The 15507-nt window shown below is 36.9% G+C and overlaps 2 protein-coding genes and 1 pseudogene across 2 annotated transcripts; 1 reads left to right on the top strand and 2 right to left on the bottom strand.

The window, feature by feature from the left end:
- Positions 1-4767: 4767 nt before the first annotated feature.
- Positions 4768-7074, bottom strand: LOC137738458 (geraniol 8-hydroxylase pseudogene; annotated as a pseudogene).
- A 944-nt stretch (positions 7075-8018) lies between these two features.
- LOC137736259 (uncharacterized) lies at positions 8019-8366 on the top strand. The gene has a single exon (XM_068475560.1). It carries the CDS (start codon positions 8019-8021, stop codon positions 8364-8366), a length of 348 nt encoding a protein of 115 aa, XP_068331661.1.
- A 2291-nt stretch (positions 8367-10657) lies between these two features.
- LOC137738169 (geraniol 8-hydroxylase-like) lies at positions 10658-12773 on the bottom strand. Its single transcript, XM_068477795.2, has 2 exons — positions 11787-12773; positions 10658-11388 (listed from the first exon to the last, which is right to left on the bottom strand). Exons 1-2 carry the CDS (start codon positions 12678-12680, stop codon positions 10768-10770), a joined length of 1515 nt encoding a protein of 504 aa, XP_068333896.1. The 5' UTR covers positions 12681-12773; the 3' UTR covers positions 10658-10767.
- Positions 12774-15507: the final 2734 nt, after the last annotated feature.

Below are 15507 nucleotides of genomic sequence, written 5' to 3'. Positions count from 1 at the left end.
CTTGCTATGTTGTTAATTTAAAGCTGGTTTGACATTAGTGAAATTCTTTTATAAGTAGTTTTTAAAAAAATCGAGGCTAAAATTGTATTTGGTAAAACAACGTTTTTTTTTTTTTCATAGCATATCAACTCCAAACTAGTCCTTGAAGTGGGGTACCGTGGCTTGAAGAAAATGAAGCCAATGTATCTGAATTCTTAACCAAAAGGACATGGAAAACACGGAGAACATGAATAATGTGTACAAAGTAAAAGGACAGGAAGAACACGACATCAAAGGTATTTTTTGCCACGAGTCCATCATGTTGAGGAGCCGGCGGCGGCTTTATATTACTAAGCCGAAAACCAACCAGGTAGCAATCAAATTCATAACCCAACAGTTCTCCATCATATTTCCTTTTTCGATTGATATTTGATTGCTGAAGCGTACAAGGGCAAAAGGAGATAAATACTGAGTTTGTAATGCTATGTTTTGATTTGTATTTAAAGTTAAATTATTGGAGTTAAATACTGAGTTTTATTTTTAAAGAACAAACTTATAAAGTGTACAATTACAAGGCACAAAGCATAAAAATTTATATTTGTAAATAGTAGTTGCCCTTGCTCTTGCATTTCTTTCTTCCAAACGCATAGACTTACGCAAAGGTAATTACTGTTCAGAAAAAATAGTAAGGACAATTTTATTGTCCTTGCCCTTCATTGCTTGCCTTCCACTAAAGGGTGGAGATGCTCTAAGGGTAACAGCCTACATTTGTTTGGACCTGATTTTACATTATCGGCTCGTGCAATCAAGGTCGTTGATGAACATAGCTCTCAACTGTTGGATGGCAGAATAGTTAACATAATTATTATTGAATGATATATTGTGGTTTTAATCATGATATTATCTTTTGATGGTGAATTATGTTGATGCAAGATAGATAAGAAGCAAACTATATCTCAAGCTTTGGGACTCTTATCTGGTTAAACAACAATTTGCGTGCAAGTTAAATGTTGGTCAGATAAGAGAACAAAGAGGTACAGATGAGATTGAATGGGTGTTTGACTGATGCCGTGCAAGAGTTGGATGGCATATGTTTTTGTCTTATCATGAAGTCTGTCAAATGATAAGTTTGATGGAAGATGGTCTTTAAAGTATCAGATTATATTGATATTAAAGGTAATTTATTATGCATGCATGGTTGTACCTGGACCAACATGATGGAAAAAGAGAAGTTTTAGTTGGAATAGGACGCATTCGTTTGGTCAGGCCATGCATGTGGAAAAGATATCTTTATTTCAAGGAAAATTGGGGGATATCGGATGGATAAGGCGGTTCCACACAATCTAATGGTTCAGAGTCAACGTAGCAGGCGATATTCTACACAGTTAGATAGGTGATTGGACTCTACAAAGTTATCAGGCCGTGTTAAGCAAAATACAACCACTATAAATACAGAGTCATAGACAACATTAAGGCCCTCCAATTCAACATACAAAACTGCCCTGCGCAAACTCTCACTCTACGCGAAACCTCTCAATAACCTTGAGATTTTTTTTTCGCCAACACACCTTCAGTTTGGATAAACAGCACTGTGAAGGCAACCGGTGACATCTTTAGTTTGGATAAACAACACTGTTGCCGTAGAATCAGCCGACCGTGGAGCACCTTCAGTTTGGATTAACAGCACTGCGTCGAGGCCGACTGGTTATCTATCCAAGTCTCAGTCAAGAAGGATTTTCGAGTCCTTATTGGCAGAAGTCATCTCATTAGCCTTCTCGGCGAAGTGAGGTGTTACAGGTTACTATATTCGGCACACTGAAAGCCGAATTTGATATTGAACTTCACAGAACTAGCAGCCTTGTCTTCAGGCTCTAGAACCCGAAGGTCGAGATGTGTTCCTTCCTCGGCCGCAGTCGCAAGATCAAGAAGTCAGCAGCACGCCTAACGCGACATCAACACATTTTACTCCTCGGCCGAGCTCGACCACGAGTTGGCACGCCCCGCACACAATCGAAAAACGTAGTTAGCTTATTAATTACTCGACCTACGCGCCACGTAGGCTTGGTAGTTTTTAGGGTCAACAACATTATATTCGCCATCCCTTGGCATGCACACATGCAATTGTTCCATCTGCTTTGTATATGTCCTTCAAGATATAGTTTAGGAAGTCAACTTGTTATACTATTATTATACAACTGGTGAAACGTGGTTCTTTCATAGATGCATCAAATGAATAAAGTGATACGATCTCTTCAGTATTTTGAAGACATTTAACGGAGCCAGATCCTTTCCGGATCTCAAAAATCTGAGCCCAATGACCAAATAATTCGGACCGTTGAAATTTGATCTAACAGCTACAATTATTATAACTTTTAGAGGGGCCCTCTGTACTTTTAGAGCGGCCCCCTATTTGTAGTCAAATTTCAATAGTCCGAATCATTTGATCCTTGGACTCAGAATTTTTTGAGTCCAGAAGATATCCGGGTCCACATTTAAAAGCCTTTTTGTGGACAATTTTTGTTGTGATGAAGAATTTTAAATTATTTTGATTGAGTTGGAGAAAATTTGAAATTTTTGTGTAGAAAACGAGTGCAATATGCAAAACTCTAACTGACCTAATACTCGTTTGTCGACAAAGAACAGTTCATTACTTGTAAGAATCACTTTTGTGGACTAGCTAGGCTGTAAACTTTCTATGGCTAGGTTCTAAAAAATGAAGGGGATGATTCGGCGCGCCTACTCCTCTACAAGAAGGGCATTTGGGCACACTAACAGAAAGTTAAAAAATATCAATGGGAAGCACTCAAAAGCATACATGGATTTTTTATTTTTTATTTTTTATATAAGCAATATTCTAAGCATAATATATCTAAGTTACAAAGAAGAGATTTGATGAACTCTGATGCGAATCAGTTGATTTAGCTAATTTGGCTAAATTTAAGTATCTACAAGCATGATTGTTAACATTCTAAAAATTATATGGTATAAATAGAAACTTCAAGTAGATATCAAGCTGGGTACTTTTATAACATGGGCACAGCTCTAAGAGGCTGAGCTTTCTATAAGGTGAGGCCAAGTCCACAAGCAGAGATTTCAACGATTTACAGTGTAAGATGGAAGCAGGAAGCTCTCCAAACCTAATATAAGTGATAACAAGATGAAGCACTTCAACATTGCACCTCACAGCAATTTCAATCCATTCCCTCAACCGCAATCGGAAATCAACATCATAGTCGTCATAAAAAAATCACCACCGAAAACGAAAGCATTGTATCTTAAGATGCACCCCACGTTGAATGAAAAACCTTTTCAAAGAATTGATAACATTTTTGTTCTTTCCACGAGTGGATGTATCCACACCAGAAAAGTCATGAAAATTCAAGTACGGGGTCGATATATAAAACTCTCTGCATGCTTTGGACACTCAGCCAACCCTAGTAAGGTCTTTGAAGTTGAGGCGAGACATAATTTCATGAGCGATTACTGTGCTTATGAGCTTGATTTTAATCTTGGTGATTGGCCACCACTTTGATTTGAGTTGAGTGTCTTTGATGCGAGTTAACACAGATGTCATGTTGTTAATTCGGTTTTAGCGTCTTACAAATGGTACCATGAATTCCTTAATGTAGATGTCATACACTAGGTTTCATGCGGTCTCTTAAGTAGTTCTCAAATCGTTAATGAACTCATGTGTGTTTAGTAATCTAGATGCCATATATTGTTAGCACATATGAGTGTACATATTAATCTAGATGCCATGGACACTATATGAATTAGAGGAACTAGACCGTCAATTTGGATGATTACTTATTAATAATTAACTGTAGGAATTGAGTTGGATTGGTTATGGTGAATCAGATGCTCTAGTGTCTTTCGCAATTGATTTATAATTTGAATTCTTTGTTGTTCTTGTCATTTATTTAAGCTCATTTGATTTTTGTTTACGTTTACAATTTCAAAGTTCTTTCTCAAATCATCAATTTTTCCATTTCAATTCAAGTGCAATGCAAATTAAGTTAGATAATTAGAATTATTTCAATCTTAGTTGGAACGATCTTGTGCTTGCCTACTATACTACTTAACGATTTGTACACTTGCGAGCATTAAAATTTGGACTTAATTGGGTTGATTTCGGTTAATCTAATTTTGGCAACAAAAAGGTTTTGTGAAAATACGATAAACCTCAATGAGTATTAGTGAAATTAGCTCTTAATGAAATATGGATAAAAAAAAAAGAACATGGACAGCATCTATCACCAACTTTTTTGTTCACTCAACAAAGTAAAGCCCAAGCCACCAGTCAACTAACTTGTAAGAATCACTTTTATGAAAATACGATAAATCTCAATGAGTGTTAGTGTAATTAATTTTTAATTATATTTCGATAAAAAGAAAAGGACATGGAGAACATCCATCACCTAACTTTTTTGTTCAAAACTTGAATGTTCAATCTCTCGTCACGTAGGAACAAGAATTAGTAGGGAGGGAATTGCAAATAGAGATACTATTGAGGCTTCACTTAACAAATTAAAGGAGCCGTTGAGCGGCCAGTCAACTAACTTGTAAGAATCACTTTTTACAAATACGGTAAATCTCAAGGAGTGTGTGTAATTAATCTTTAATCACCGAACTTTTTTGTTCAAAACATGAATGTCCAATCTCTCCTCACGTAGGAGCAATAATTAGGAAGGAGAGAATAGAAGATGGATATACCATAGAGATTCTAAAAATTATATGGTAGAACTTCACGTAGATATCAAGCTGGGTTCTCCTATAACATGGGCACAACTATGAGAGGCTGAGTTTTCTCTGTAAGGTGAGACCAAACTTCTAATCCACGTTCACGGCCTCTGGTGCAACTCCATCTTCAAGCTTCCAATTATCGAAGCAATTAATAAGCGAACCCAACATCAAGTTCACCATTCTTACTGCCACAGGACATATTGTCCTCTCACCACCAAACGGAATAAGCTCAAAGTTCTTGCGCTGGTAACATCAATTTCCGATCCCAAAAACCTCTCTGGCACAAATGAATCTGGTTTGTCCCAAATGCCAGGGTCTCTGACGATGGCCCCTGCATTGACAAACACTTGTGCACCCTTTGGTACACCCGCATTCTACATTTGTTTCAACTTTTCGGGGAAGTAGTAAAGGCGCTGTAGGTCAACCAGAAGGTATCTTTGATTATTGCTTGTAAGTAAGGGAGTTGACCAATGTCGGATTCTTCAACCGGTTTTCCTTTTCTGATGATCTGCTTCAGCTCTGCTTGAGCTTTGGACAATTTTTCCGGGTCGCGGAGTAGCTCAGCAATTGCCCATTCCAATGCGGATGACGCTGTATCTGTTCCCACAGTAAATAAATCCTGTAATGAACCAACAAAACAATCACAGTACATACGCTAGCTATTCAATGTTGAAATTTTTTACATTGACGGGTCCAGGGGCTCTACTCTAACGACACCAATACTATTCCCAATTTTACCATATGTCCAATCCGTCAACCGTGGGGTTTTACCACAAAAAACCTTGGTATTAGTTAGAGTAAGGTAATCATATTTAAAGCCACCCTTGTTGACTTCCCCCACTGATGTGGGACTGCCAATACACCCCCTCACGTGTAACCACATTTGATGGTTCACATGTGGAGATCCACATATCGGCAATTAAAACTCAGCAAACCGGCTCCAATGGAATCTAGACTTATTTTTAATCTTTTCAGAAAGTGTCTCTTAAGAACTCAGAGGCCGGCTCTATGTTAAGAGTCCAAGCTTGTTTCCAAGCCCACACTTCCTAGTGACAAGCCTTTGGCATGCACGGGCCCATAACAGTGGGCTCTGATACCATGTTGATATTTTTTTAGATCGACGAGCCTAGGGGGCCTCACTCTAACGACACCGATATTGTCCCCAACTTTACCACACCACCCACCCAATCCGTTAGGTGTGGGGTTTTACCACAAAAGACTTTGGTATTAGTTAGAGTAGGGTAATTATATTTAAAGCCACCCTTATTGACTTTTCCCACCGATGTAGGACTACCAACATTCGAGAATAATTGAGAGCAACAAAATTAGAGAGTAAATATATAGTAGCAACTAACCTGGAACAAATGTTGAGTTTCATCCGTGTCCATATATATCCTGAGAGCAACAAAATTAGAGAGAAAATATATAGCAGCAACTAACCAGGAACAAATGTTGAGTTTCATCCGCGTCCATATATATCCTCAATTTTTCTCTTCACTAATGTTTATTAAGGTATTTAACATATCATTAGTCGTATGATATAATCAAGTTTTTTTCTTGATTCAAACCTTTGCATGACCAAGCGGTCAAAGAGTTCAAACATTCTGGAAGTGACTAGTCAAACGTTGCCTTATCCTCATTGGATCAATCTTCTTAAGCACAGGAAAGAAGTCTGCGAAGTTTGGTTTGCCAGCCTCTTCCATAAATACTCCACGCTAACTATTTGAACTCTCTAGCCCTCTCACTATGTGAGTCCACTAAATCCACAGAGAAGACAGTACGTGATAGAAAATTGAGCGTAGTTTTTGAAAGCAACCCTTCCAATTTCTACCGCCTCGCCTTTTACAAGGCTTTCTTTGGCATCAGCAACTAGCTCTTGCACTTTTACTGCCTACTTGCCTTGGCTAGCATCGAGAATTAGTGGCGAACAACTGAGAGTTGCATATTTTGCGAAGGTTTCTCCATTTATCTGAAACATGTAGCCAAGGTATCCCATGCTTGCCATACCATGAAGAAGTTGGAGTTTCACTATAAAACCAATTGATAATATGAGGAGTAGCCCAATTACTTAACAGCACATGTAAAGTCTCTCCTCTAATCAATGTAGGATTCATTCTCAACAGTTATTTGGCCGAGTTTTAAAGTACATTATGGGTCCGCCAGTATTGTGAAATCTTGGTTATGGAGAGGGGCGGTTTGTTGCCAATCTCCAAAAGATTGTCAATGAAGGATAATGGCCTTGGTCCAGGGCGGAAGCCTTGTCGGCATTCTTCTTGCAGATGAGTAACGGAAGGCTTGGAATATGATCCAGGTCACCATTAGACATAGTATTACACAACTCAAGAAAGCCATTTCTGTTAGAAATCTAATTGGACTAAACTATCATTTAGTGAAGGATGAAATGTATTTAATTGGTAACAATACAATTTGACATAAGTTGCAAGCGTGGAAAGAACTGCTTCCTATTATTAAGGAAATATGGATATCAATCATGGAGATAACTTACGTCCCACTATTTGATGAAATTTCTGTTAACTGACAAAAACCAACTCTCCATGATAGAGGGAAGTGGGTGAATGTTAATCTATATTAGGACTCCTTGCTCATACAGAAAAGTTCTATGTTATTGGGTTCTATCACCTTAAGAACATTAAGTCTTTCAACGAGTAGAATATATCATATTTTTCTTGTTTTGCAATGGTTGCCTCAGGTATCATATTAATATGTGTTAGTAATCTAGGAAACTTGTTAATATTATATACTACTAGTTTTCCAACATTTGGTATCAGAGCCAAATTAACAAATCCTAGATTCGAATATATATGTGTAACTGCATATGTTTTCAAGCATGCGAATTCTCTGTTTTTTATGAAATGCATGGGATAGTCTTGCCTTGGAAGTTTTTAATGTCATGCAGCGGTGAATGATATGGTGTATATTCTGGCAAATAACGGTTTAAAGAGTCATTGCATGTTCATACTCTTTTCCAAGGGAAAGAATATATAAAATCCGTAAAGTTTCAATGAATCATTCCTTGTATAATCTTGTAATTATCTTGTCCAAAGACTTGATATATCTACAATAAAAGACGATTGTAGTGGTCAGAATGTACATGATGATTTTGAAAGGGTGTTTATATTTAAATGTGTAAGTGATGTATGAAATTAAAACTATATTTAATGTTTTACTTTGCTGCTTTAGCAACATCATCTGCACTGAGCCTTTCATCGATCGAGCCTCTCAATAGGGGAAACTTTAAAAGGTAGAAACATGATATTGAGATTTTACTGGGCCTGATGGATCTTGATTTAGCACTGAGAAAGGACGAACCTGCATCACTGACTGACACTTCGACTGTTGAGCAAAGATTGAGGCATGAAAAGTGGCAAAAGCCCAACAGGATGTCGCTCATGGTGATGAAAAGAACTATGAGTGAGACTGTGAGAGGTGGAATAGCTGCATGTGACAAAGCTAAGGATTTCCTAGATTCAATTGGAGCAAATTTCAAAGAGTCCGAGAAAGCCGAAATGGGTGAATTGATGACGACACTGGCCAGTTTGAAGTTTGATGAAGGCAAAGGTGTAAGGGAGCACATACTGAAGCTTGTTGACAACAAAATTGAAGGACTTGGAGGTTCCAGCTGATGATGCTTTTGTTGTTCATATGACATTGACTTCCCTACCTTAATCCTTTGATCAACTGAAGATCACTTACAACACACAGAAGGAAAAATGGTCACTGGATGAACTGATTTCCATATGCACTCTGGGGGAAGACAGGTTCAAAATAAACACCAATTTTGGTACTGTGAACTTGGTGCACGCCAACAAGGGGAATAGGCCAATGTTTCATTTTGGTAAGGCTTCTAAACTAGACTCTTCTCTAGGAACTGCTATAGCTGCTTCTTCCTCTAAAGGACCAAAGGATCATAAGGAATTATGGACAACACAAGGAGCTATTTTTGCAAAAATACTGGACACATAAGAAGGGAATGTGATAAACTCAAGAACTGGAAAATTAAGAAAGGTATTTTTGTTAAAATTTTTGTTGTTTTGAAACTAATCTTGTTAAAGTCCCTCCAAATACTTGGTGGTTTGACACTGAGTGTTCGGTTCACATCACCAATTCATTGCAGGATTTCACAAGAGGAGTTACAACTACAAGAAGTGAAGTTTTTCAAGTTTTCGTTGGCAATGGCAATAAAGTGGCTGTGGAAGCAGTAGGCAACCTTAAGCTGGAATTATCTAGTGGTTTTATTTTAGAATTAGTTGATGTTCTCTATGTACCTTCACTTTGAAGGAATTTAGTTTCTGTTTCAAAACTTGTAAAATTTGGTTTAGCTTTCAACGGAGACAATGAGAGTGTCATAATTTACTTGAAAAATAATCCAAAAGATGTTGTTGGAGTTTGTTTCCTGGTTAATAATTTGTGGCAATTGTTGTGTTCAGTGATGAATGATTTTGCTTGCCTTAATGTTGATTCAATGGGTTCGAGTAAAATAATGTTTTTAAATGAAAAATCTTCTATGCTTTGGCATAGAAGATTGTGACAAATTTCGAAAATTAGAATGGATCGCTTAGTCAAGGATAATATCCTACCTACTTTAGACTTCTCAGACTTAACAAATTGTATTAAGTGTTTTAAGGGCAAGTTAATAATTTATAAGAAGAAAACTCCAACTAGAAGTCTAAAGTTGTTGGAGATTATTCATTCAGACGTTTGTGGACCTTTTCCAACCAAAACACTTCGTGGAAATGTGTATTTCATGACTTTTACGAATGATTTTTCGAGATTTTCAGATCTCTATTAATCTCGGATAAGTCTTTTGCATTAAAATGTTTTAAAGTATTCAAAACCAAAGTTGAAAAACAACAAGAAATGTCCATAAAGATCCTAAGGTCAGATAAGGGAGGGGAATACTATGGTAGGTACACAGAGAATGGTCAATCAAAAGGACCTTTGGCGCAATACTTGGAAGAGTGTGGGATTCAGACTCAGTACACTTCTCCAGGCACACCACAACAAAACGGTGTGCCTGAGAGAAGGAATAAGAAACCTAATTGGACCAAACTATCATTTAGTGAAGGACGAAATGTATTTGGTAACAATACAATTTGACATAAGTTGCAAGCGTGGAAAGAATTGCTTCCTATTATTAAGGAAATATGGATACCAATCGTGGAGATAACTTACATCCCACTATTTGATGAAACTGTTGTTAACTGACAAAAATCAACTCTCCATGATAGAGGGTTCAATTTTCCATGATAGAGGGAAGTTGATGAATGTTAATCTATATAAGGACTCCATGCTCATAAAGAAAAGTTCTGCGTTATTGGGTTCTATCATGTCTTTCAATGAGTAGAAGATATCCTTTTTTCTTGTTTTGCTGTGGCTGCCTCAGGTATCATATTAATATCTGTTATTAATCTAGGAAAATTGTTAATATTATATACTACAAGTTTTCCAACAATTTCTTCTTCCAATCTGTAAATTTTGCCACAATTGAGAGGACACAAAAACATCTTTTCACTGGGGATATGTATATATGGATGGGGTACTACAATAAACACCAAATTTGTTTATCATGCTTTACTCACATAATGACGTAGAATGTAAGGTTTAGACGTTAACCAGTACTAACACATCATTTGATGAATAAATTAGCACGCACATTATTTTCAGTAAAAAAATCCACTTGTATACTATTAATTTAAGCTGGGGTTGTGGCTTGGAGAAAATGAAGCCTACATATCCAAATGAAAAGGAGACGGAGAACACGAATCAAGTTTTTTTTTTTTTTGCTACCAGTCCTCAATCATGTTGAGGAGCCGGCGGCGGCTTAATATAACTAAGACGAAAAAGTAAGTAAAATATGGAACTCAACAGCCGCCAGCTAGCAATCAAATTCAAAACCCACAGTCATCCAATAAAGTGATGAAAATCTTCAAATCGGTAAGAATTATTAAAATGGATGTGGAACAATAATATCACAAGCATATTATTCTATTTGCGGTTCAGAAAATATATAGTGGAAAGTAGAAATTAAGCTAGGTTCTTATATAAAATTGGCACAACTTTTAGTGGCTGAGCTTTCTGTAAGGTGAGGCCAAACTTTTGATCCATGTTCAAGGTATTTGGTGTAACACCATCTTCCAGCTTCCAATCATCAAACGAGTTAATAAGCGAACCCAACATCAAGCTCAACATTCTCATTGCCAATGGTAATCCAGGGCATATTCTCCTCCCACCACCAAACGGAATAAGCTCAAAGTTCCGGCCTAAAACATCAATTTCCGATCCAAAAAACCTCTCCGGCATAAACGAGTTTGCGTTGTCCCAAACATTGGGGTCTCTCCCTATGGCCCATGCATTGACCAGCACTTGTGCACCCTTTGGTACAATGTACCCGCAGATTTCTACGTCAGCTTCGGCTTTTCGGGGAATTAGAAATGGAGCAGCTGGGTGTAATCTGAAGGTTTCTTTGATTATGGCTTGTAGGTAAGGGAGTTGAGCAATTTGTGATTCCTCAACTGGCTTTCCTTTGCCGATAATTTGCTTCAGCTCTGCTTGAGCTAGGGAAAGTTTTTCCGGGTTGCGTAATAGCTCAGCCATTGCCCATTCCAATGTGGATGAAGTTGTATCTGTGGCCGCACCAAATAGATCCTAATTGATGAAATGTGTAATTAGTACTTTTTATCCAACAATTGTTATTCACGAGATATGAACTCGTATCCGATTGGAATATTGAATGAAGCTGTGTAATGAACAACAAAATCTACCTATAACATCTCAACTGATTATTTGATCTATCATCTTAGTAAGTTTAGATGGCACAATACACATCATAAACAAGTAAAAGACTAACAATTACAAAATTAATGATCCAAGTATATAACCATCAAAAACGAACATATAACAGCATATTTTTAAAAATTTTATAGAAGGGCAATTGAACTTAAGACCTCGAGCGTAGAGATAAGCCCAGCTGCCAAGCTATTTCTAATTCAAACAAGGTATCGACAACAATGGAGGTAGAATAGAGTAGAGTAGTGGCAACTAACCAGAAACAGATGCTCAGTTTCATCCATGTCCATATCTTCATTCTTCTCTTCACTGATGTTTATGAGTGTATCCAACATATCATTAGTTATGACATAATCTCGTGATTTTCTTGACTCCAACCTTTGGGTGATCATGCGGTGAATGAGATCGATCATCTTCTGGAAGTGATTGGCCAAACGACGCCGTATCCCCATGGGATCAATCTTCTTAAGCACAGGAAAATAGTCAGCCAAGTTTGGCTTCCCAGCCTCTTCCATAATACTCCAAACCAACTCCTTAAACTCTCTAGCTGTCTCGCTCTTCGGGTCTGCCAAGTCCACAGAGAAGACGGTACGCGACATCAAGTTGAGCGTAGTTTTGAAAGCGGCCCTTCCAATATCAACAGTGTTGCCTTTCACAACGCTTTCATTGACCTCGGATATGAGCTCCTGCACTTTTATGTGACGGTTAGCTTGGTTGGCGTCAAGAACTTTGTTGGCGAACAGTTGCGAGTTGCATATTTTGCGGAGGTTTCTCCACGCGGCTGAAACGGGTAGCCAAGGCATGCCGTACTTGGCGTGGTCACGGGCTTGGACTGCATCGGGGATGGTTCGGTTGCAAAAGAAGTGGTCATGGGTTCGGAGGACCTCTTTAGCCACGGTTGACGAGGAAACTACAACCGTGGTTACTTGTCCGAGATGTAATGTGAAAATGGGACCATAGCGTTGTGAAAGGTTAGTGAGAGAGAGATGGGGTTCGTTCCCAAGTTCCAAGAGATTTCCAATGAAGGGAAATGGTTTTGGTCCAGGTGGAAGCCTAGTGGGAATCTTTCTTCCTGCAAATGAATAATAGATAGCATGGACTGAGATCCAGACGACTATAAGAGATAATAGCATGCAACTCAACAAGTCCATCTGATCTTACTCTTTCTTTCTTCTCCTAAGCCTTTATCTTTGGCATGATTGTTGGGGAAAATCAATATATATCCTCGGATAACATTCTTAGTGCATGATATGGCCTTATTATATAAATTTCATTATGTTAATCCTTCAATTTCTTGATCTTTATTTGAAAAGATCATTTCTATAAATAATAAATAAATAAATAAAATCGTTTCCTTATATATCAAATAATAGACTTTTCTTGTAAATATCTTAGTAGTTACTAGTTAGTATTCACACCATCAATTTATTTTAAGATAGTGCGCTATCTACACACTCGTCTTTACCTCCACAAGTTCCTATTAATTTATGACCGCCATATCAAATGAATTGAAAAATATCAATGGACAAAAATTAACAATGATGTGTAAGAGATAATAAGAAGTGTGTAAATAACACTACCTTTTGTTCTACACATTTGGAAGCATAAAATCTTCGACTCAATTGATTTTTTGTGAGAATAATTTTCAAATAAAAATAGAGAAATAAACAGTTTTAGATATTTCGATTTCAAAATTTCTACGATGAAGATAGGTTTGTGCATTTCTTGCATGCAAAAAAAAAAAAAATTAGTTTGCCAAAAATGCAGCTTGATACACCAAATGACATAATATAAGTAATTAGATATTGAAAAAAAAAATAACCATTTATATAAGAACACTTTGTGTACTGAGCCAGACACTTTGAAAAGTTTTTCCTCATTTTTTAGTCTATCAGGAATACACCCTATATAATCGGATTTGGATGCCGTCCGGATCCAAATTGTGGGGATCCTAGGGATCCTCAGGATCCCCACATGTTAATCGTTTATCGTATATCATACGGTTAGAAATCATTTTAAAATTTATTATTTAAAATTAGACATAAATAATACATAATGAAAATTGACCGCACGATGTACGATGAATAGTCGTGATAAGAGGATCTCTAAGATCCCCACAAAAGGGATCCATAAAGGATCCTCATCATATATGATAACCTAGGAGTGGGTGCACTACGAACCAACGTATCTGCCCCGTCATTCAATTAAGGGCCTACGTTATTTCGTCATCGCACACGCATGCACGCGTGTAATAGCTCCAACTGCTTGCATACATCCTTCAAGATATAGGTTGCGAAGTCAACTTGTACTCATCAAGTAAATAAAGTCATACGATCTCTTTAGTATTTTGAAGACATTAAAAAGCCATTATTGTGAACAAAGGAATGTTGTTTTGTTTTTTTTTTTGGGAGAACTAGGAATGTTATTTTGTTTTGTTATTATAAAGAGGATGTATTTTGAATTCCACTTGATACGTTTGTTGAAAAAGAGCAATTCATTACTTGTAAGAATCGCTTTTGTGCACTAGGCTTTAAACTCCAGTTGGTGTTCTAGGGCTAGATTCTTAAAAGCAACTCCACTAATTGTACGGGCTATTAAGCAATTAGTAACTATTATCTTCGTGAATAATGATTGCTCGAGGATATTTGCACTCCGTTGTAGGGATTTTTAGATTCAAAATATAGATTGTTTTTAGGAGTGAGTCTATATATCAAAATACATGTTTTCATATTTACTCATTTTATATTTTCTAAAAATATTAAAAAGAACTATTTTTGAAAGGAAATAAAATAAATATTATTTTTGAAAGGAAACAAATTAAATAAAAATTATTTCTAGAACTACATCTAAATAACACATTATTTTTTAAACTGAACCAGAATAATACATTATTTCGAGAACTACTGCAAAGTGACGCAAACATTTTTGGAATTACTGCAAAATAACCTACATTATTTCTAGAACTACAACAAAATAGTTTTAAATAATATTTTGAAAATGGTAACAAAAAAAAGCTTTGAATAGGATAATAAGAGGGCCCTTAGAAATTTTGGAATTATTATTATTATCTTGTCAAAATTTTCAAATTTTTATTCAAAAAACTTAACAGAAAGTAAAACTTTTGAATTATTATTTCGCCAAGGGCCGCGCTACGGTTGCAAAAGAGTTGGTCATGGGTTCGGAGGACATCTTTGGCGACGGTTGACAAAGAAATTACCACGGTTGTTATTCGGCCGAGTTGCAAAAACTTAATGGGGCCATAGCATTGTGAAAGCTTATAGTGAGAGTGAGATGGGTTTTTGCCAAGCTCTAGGGATTGCCGATGAAGGAAAGTCGGTTTGGTCCAGGTGGAAGCCTTTTGGTATTTGATGATCTTCTTCAAATTGAATAATAGAGGATTTGGATTTCATCCCGATTAAAGAAAGTGCTCTTAAGATTAGTGAGAGTGAGAAGTGCTCTTAAGATTGCTTATCGCAATTAAAGAAAGTTGAGATTTCACTGTGAATTCAATAATAATACATGAGAAGTAATTCAACTTACTTATAAACTCGTACAAGGTTTCTCCTCCTATTAATGTGGGATTTATTCTTAACACGTTCCTTACGTGTAGCGACTTTTCAAGCCTAACACTTGGACGAAACAACGCGATGACGTGAAACACATGTGGCCTTGGGCTTTCACACGTGGAACAACCTGCTACGATACTATGAAGAAGGTTGAAATCTCACCATAAAAACAATTAGCGATATAGAAATTAGCCTAACTTACTAGTAACTCCATGCAAAATCGCTCCGCCTATCATATGAAATTCATTCTCAACTTCTTAAATCCTCAAGATATCCTATATAAACGAAATAATTTGTTCTTCATTCAAGTGAAAAAGGAAAGGTAAAAGTATTAAACGAGGTTTAGGAGTTCAGTTTACTTCTAATTCTTATCTTCGTTGCACATCCACTAACCACTATTTCACTTATATAG

The sequence above is a fragment of the Pyrus communis genome, chromosome 13 (assembly GCF_041283825.1).
Source record: "Pyrus communis isolate YQ-2024b chromosome 13, ASM4128382v1, whole genome shotgun sequence".
NCBI lineage: Eukaryota > Viridiplantae > Streptophyta > Magnoliopsida > Rosales > Rosaceae > Pyrus > Pyrus communis.
The sequence above is the reverse complement of the archived record's forward strand: the minus strand, read 5'-3'. Positions and strand labels throughout refer to the sequence as shown.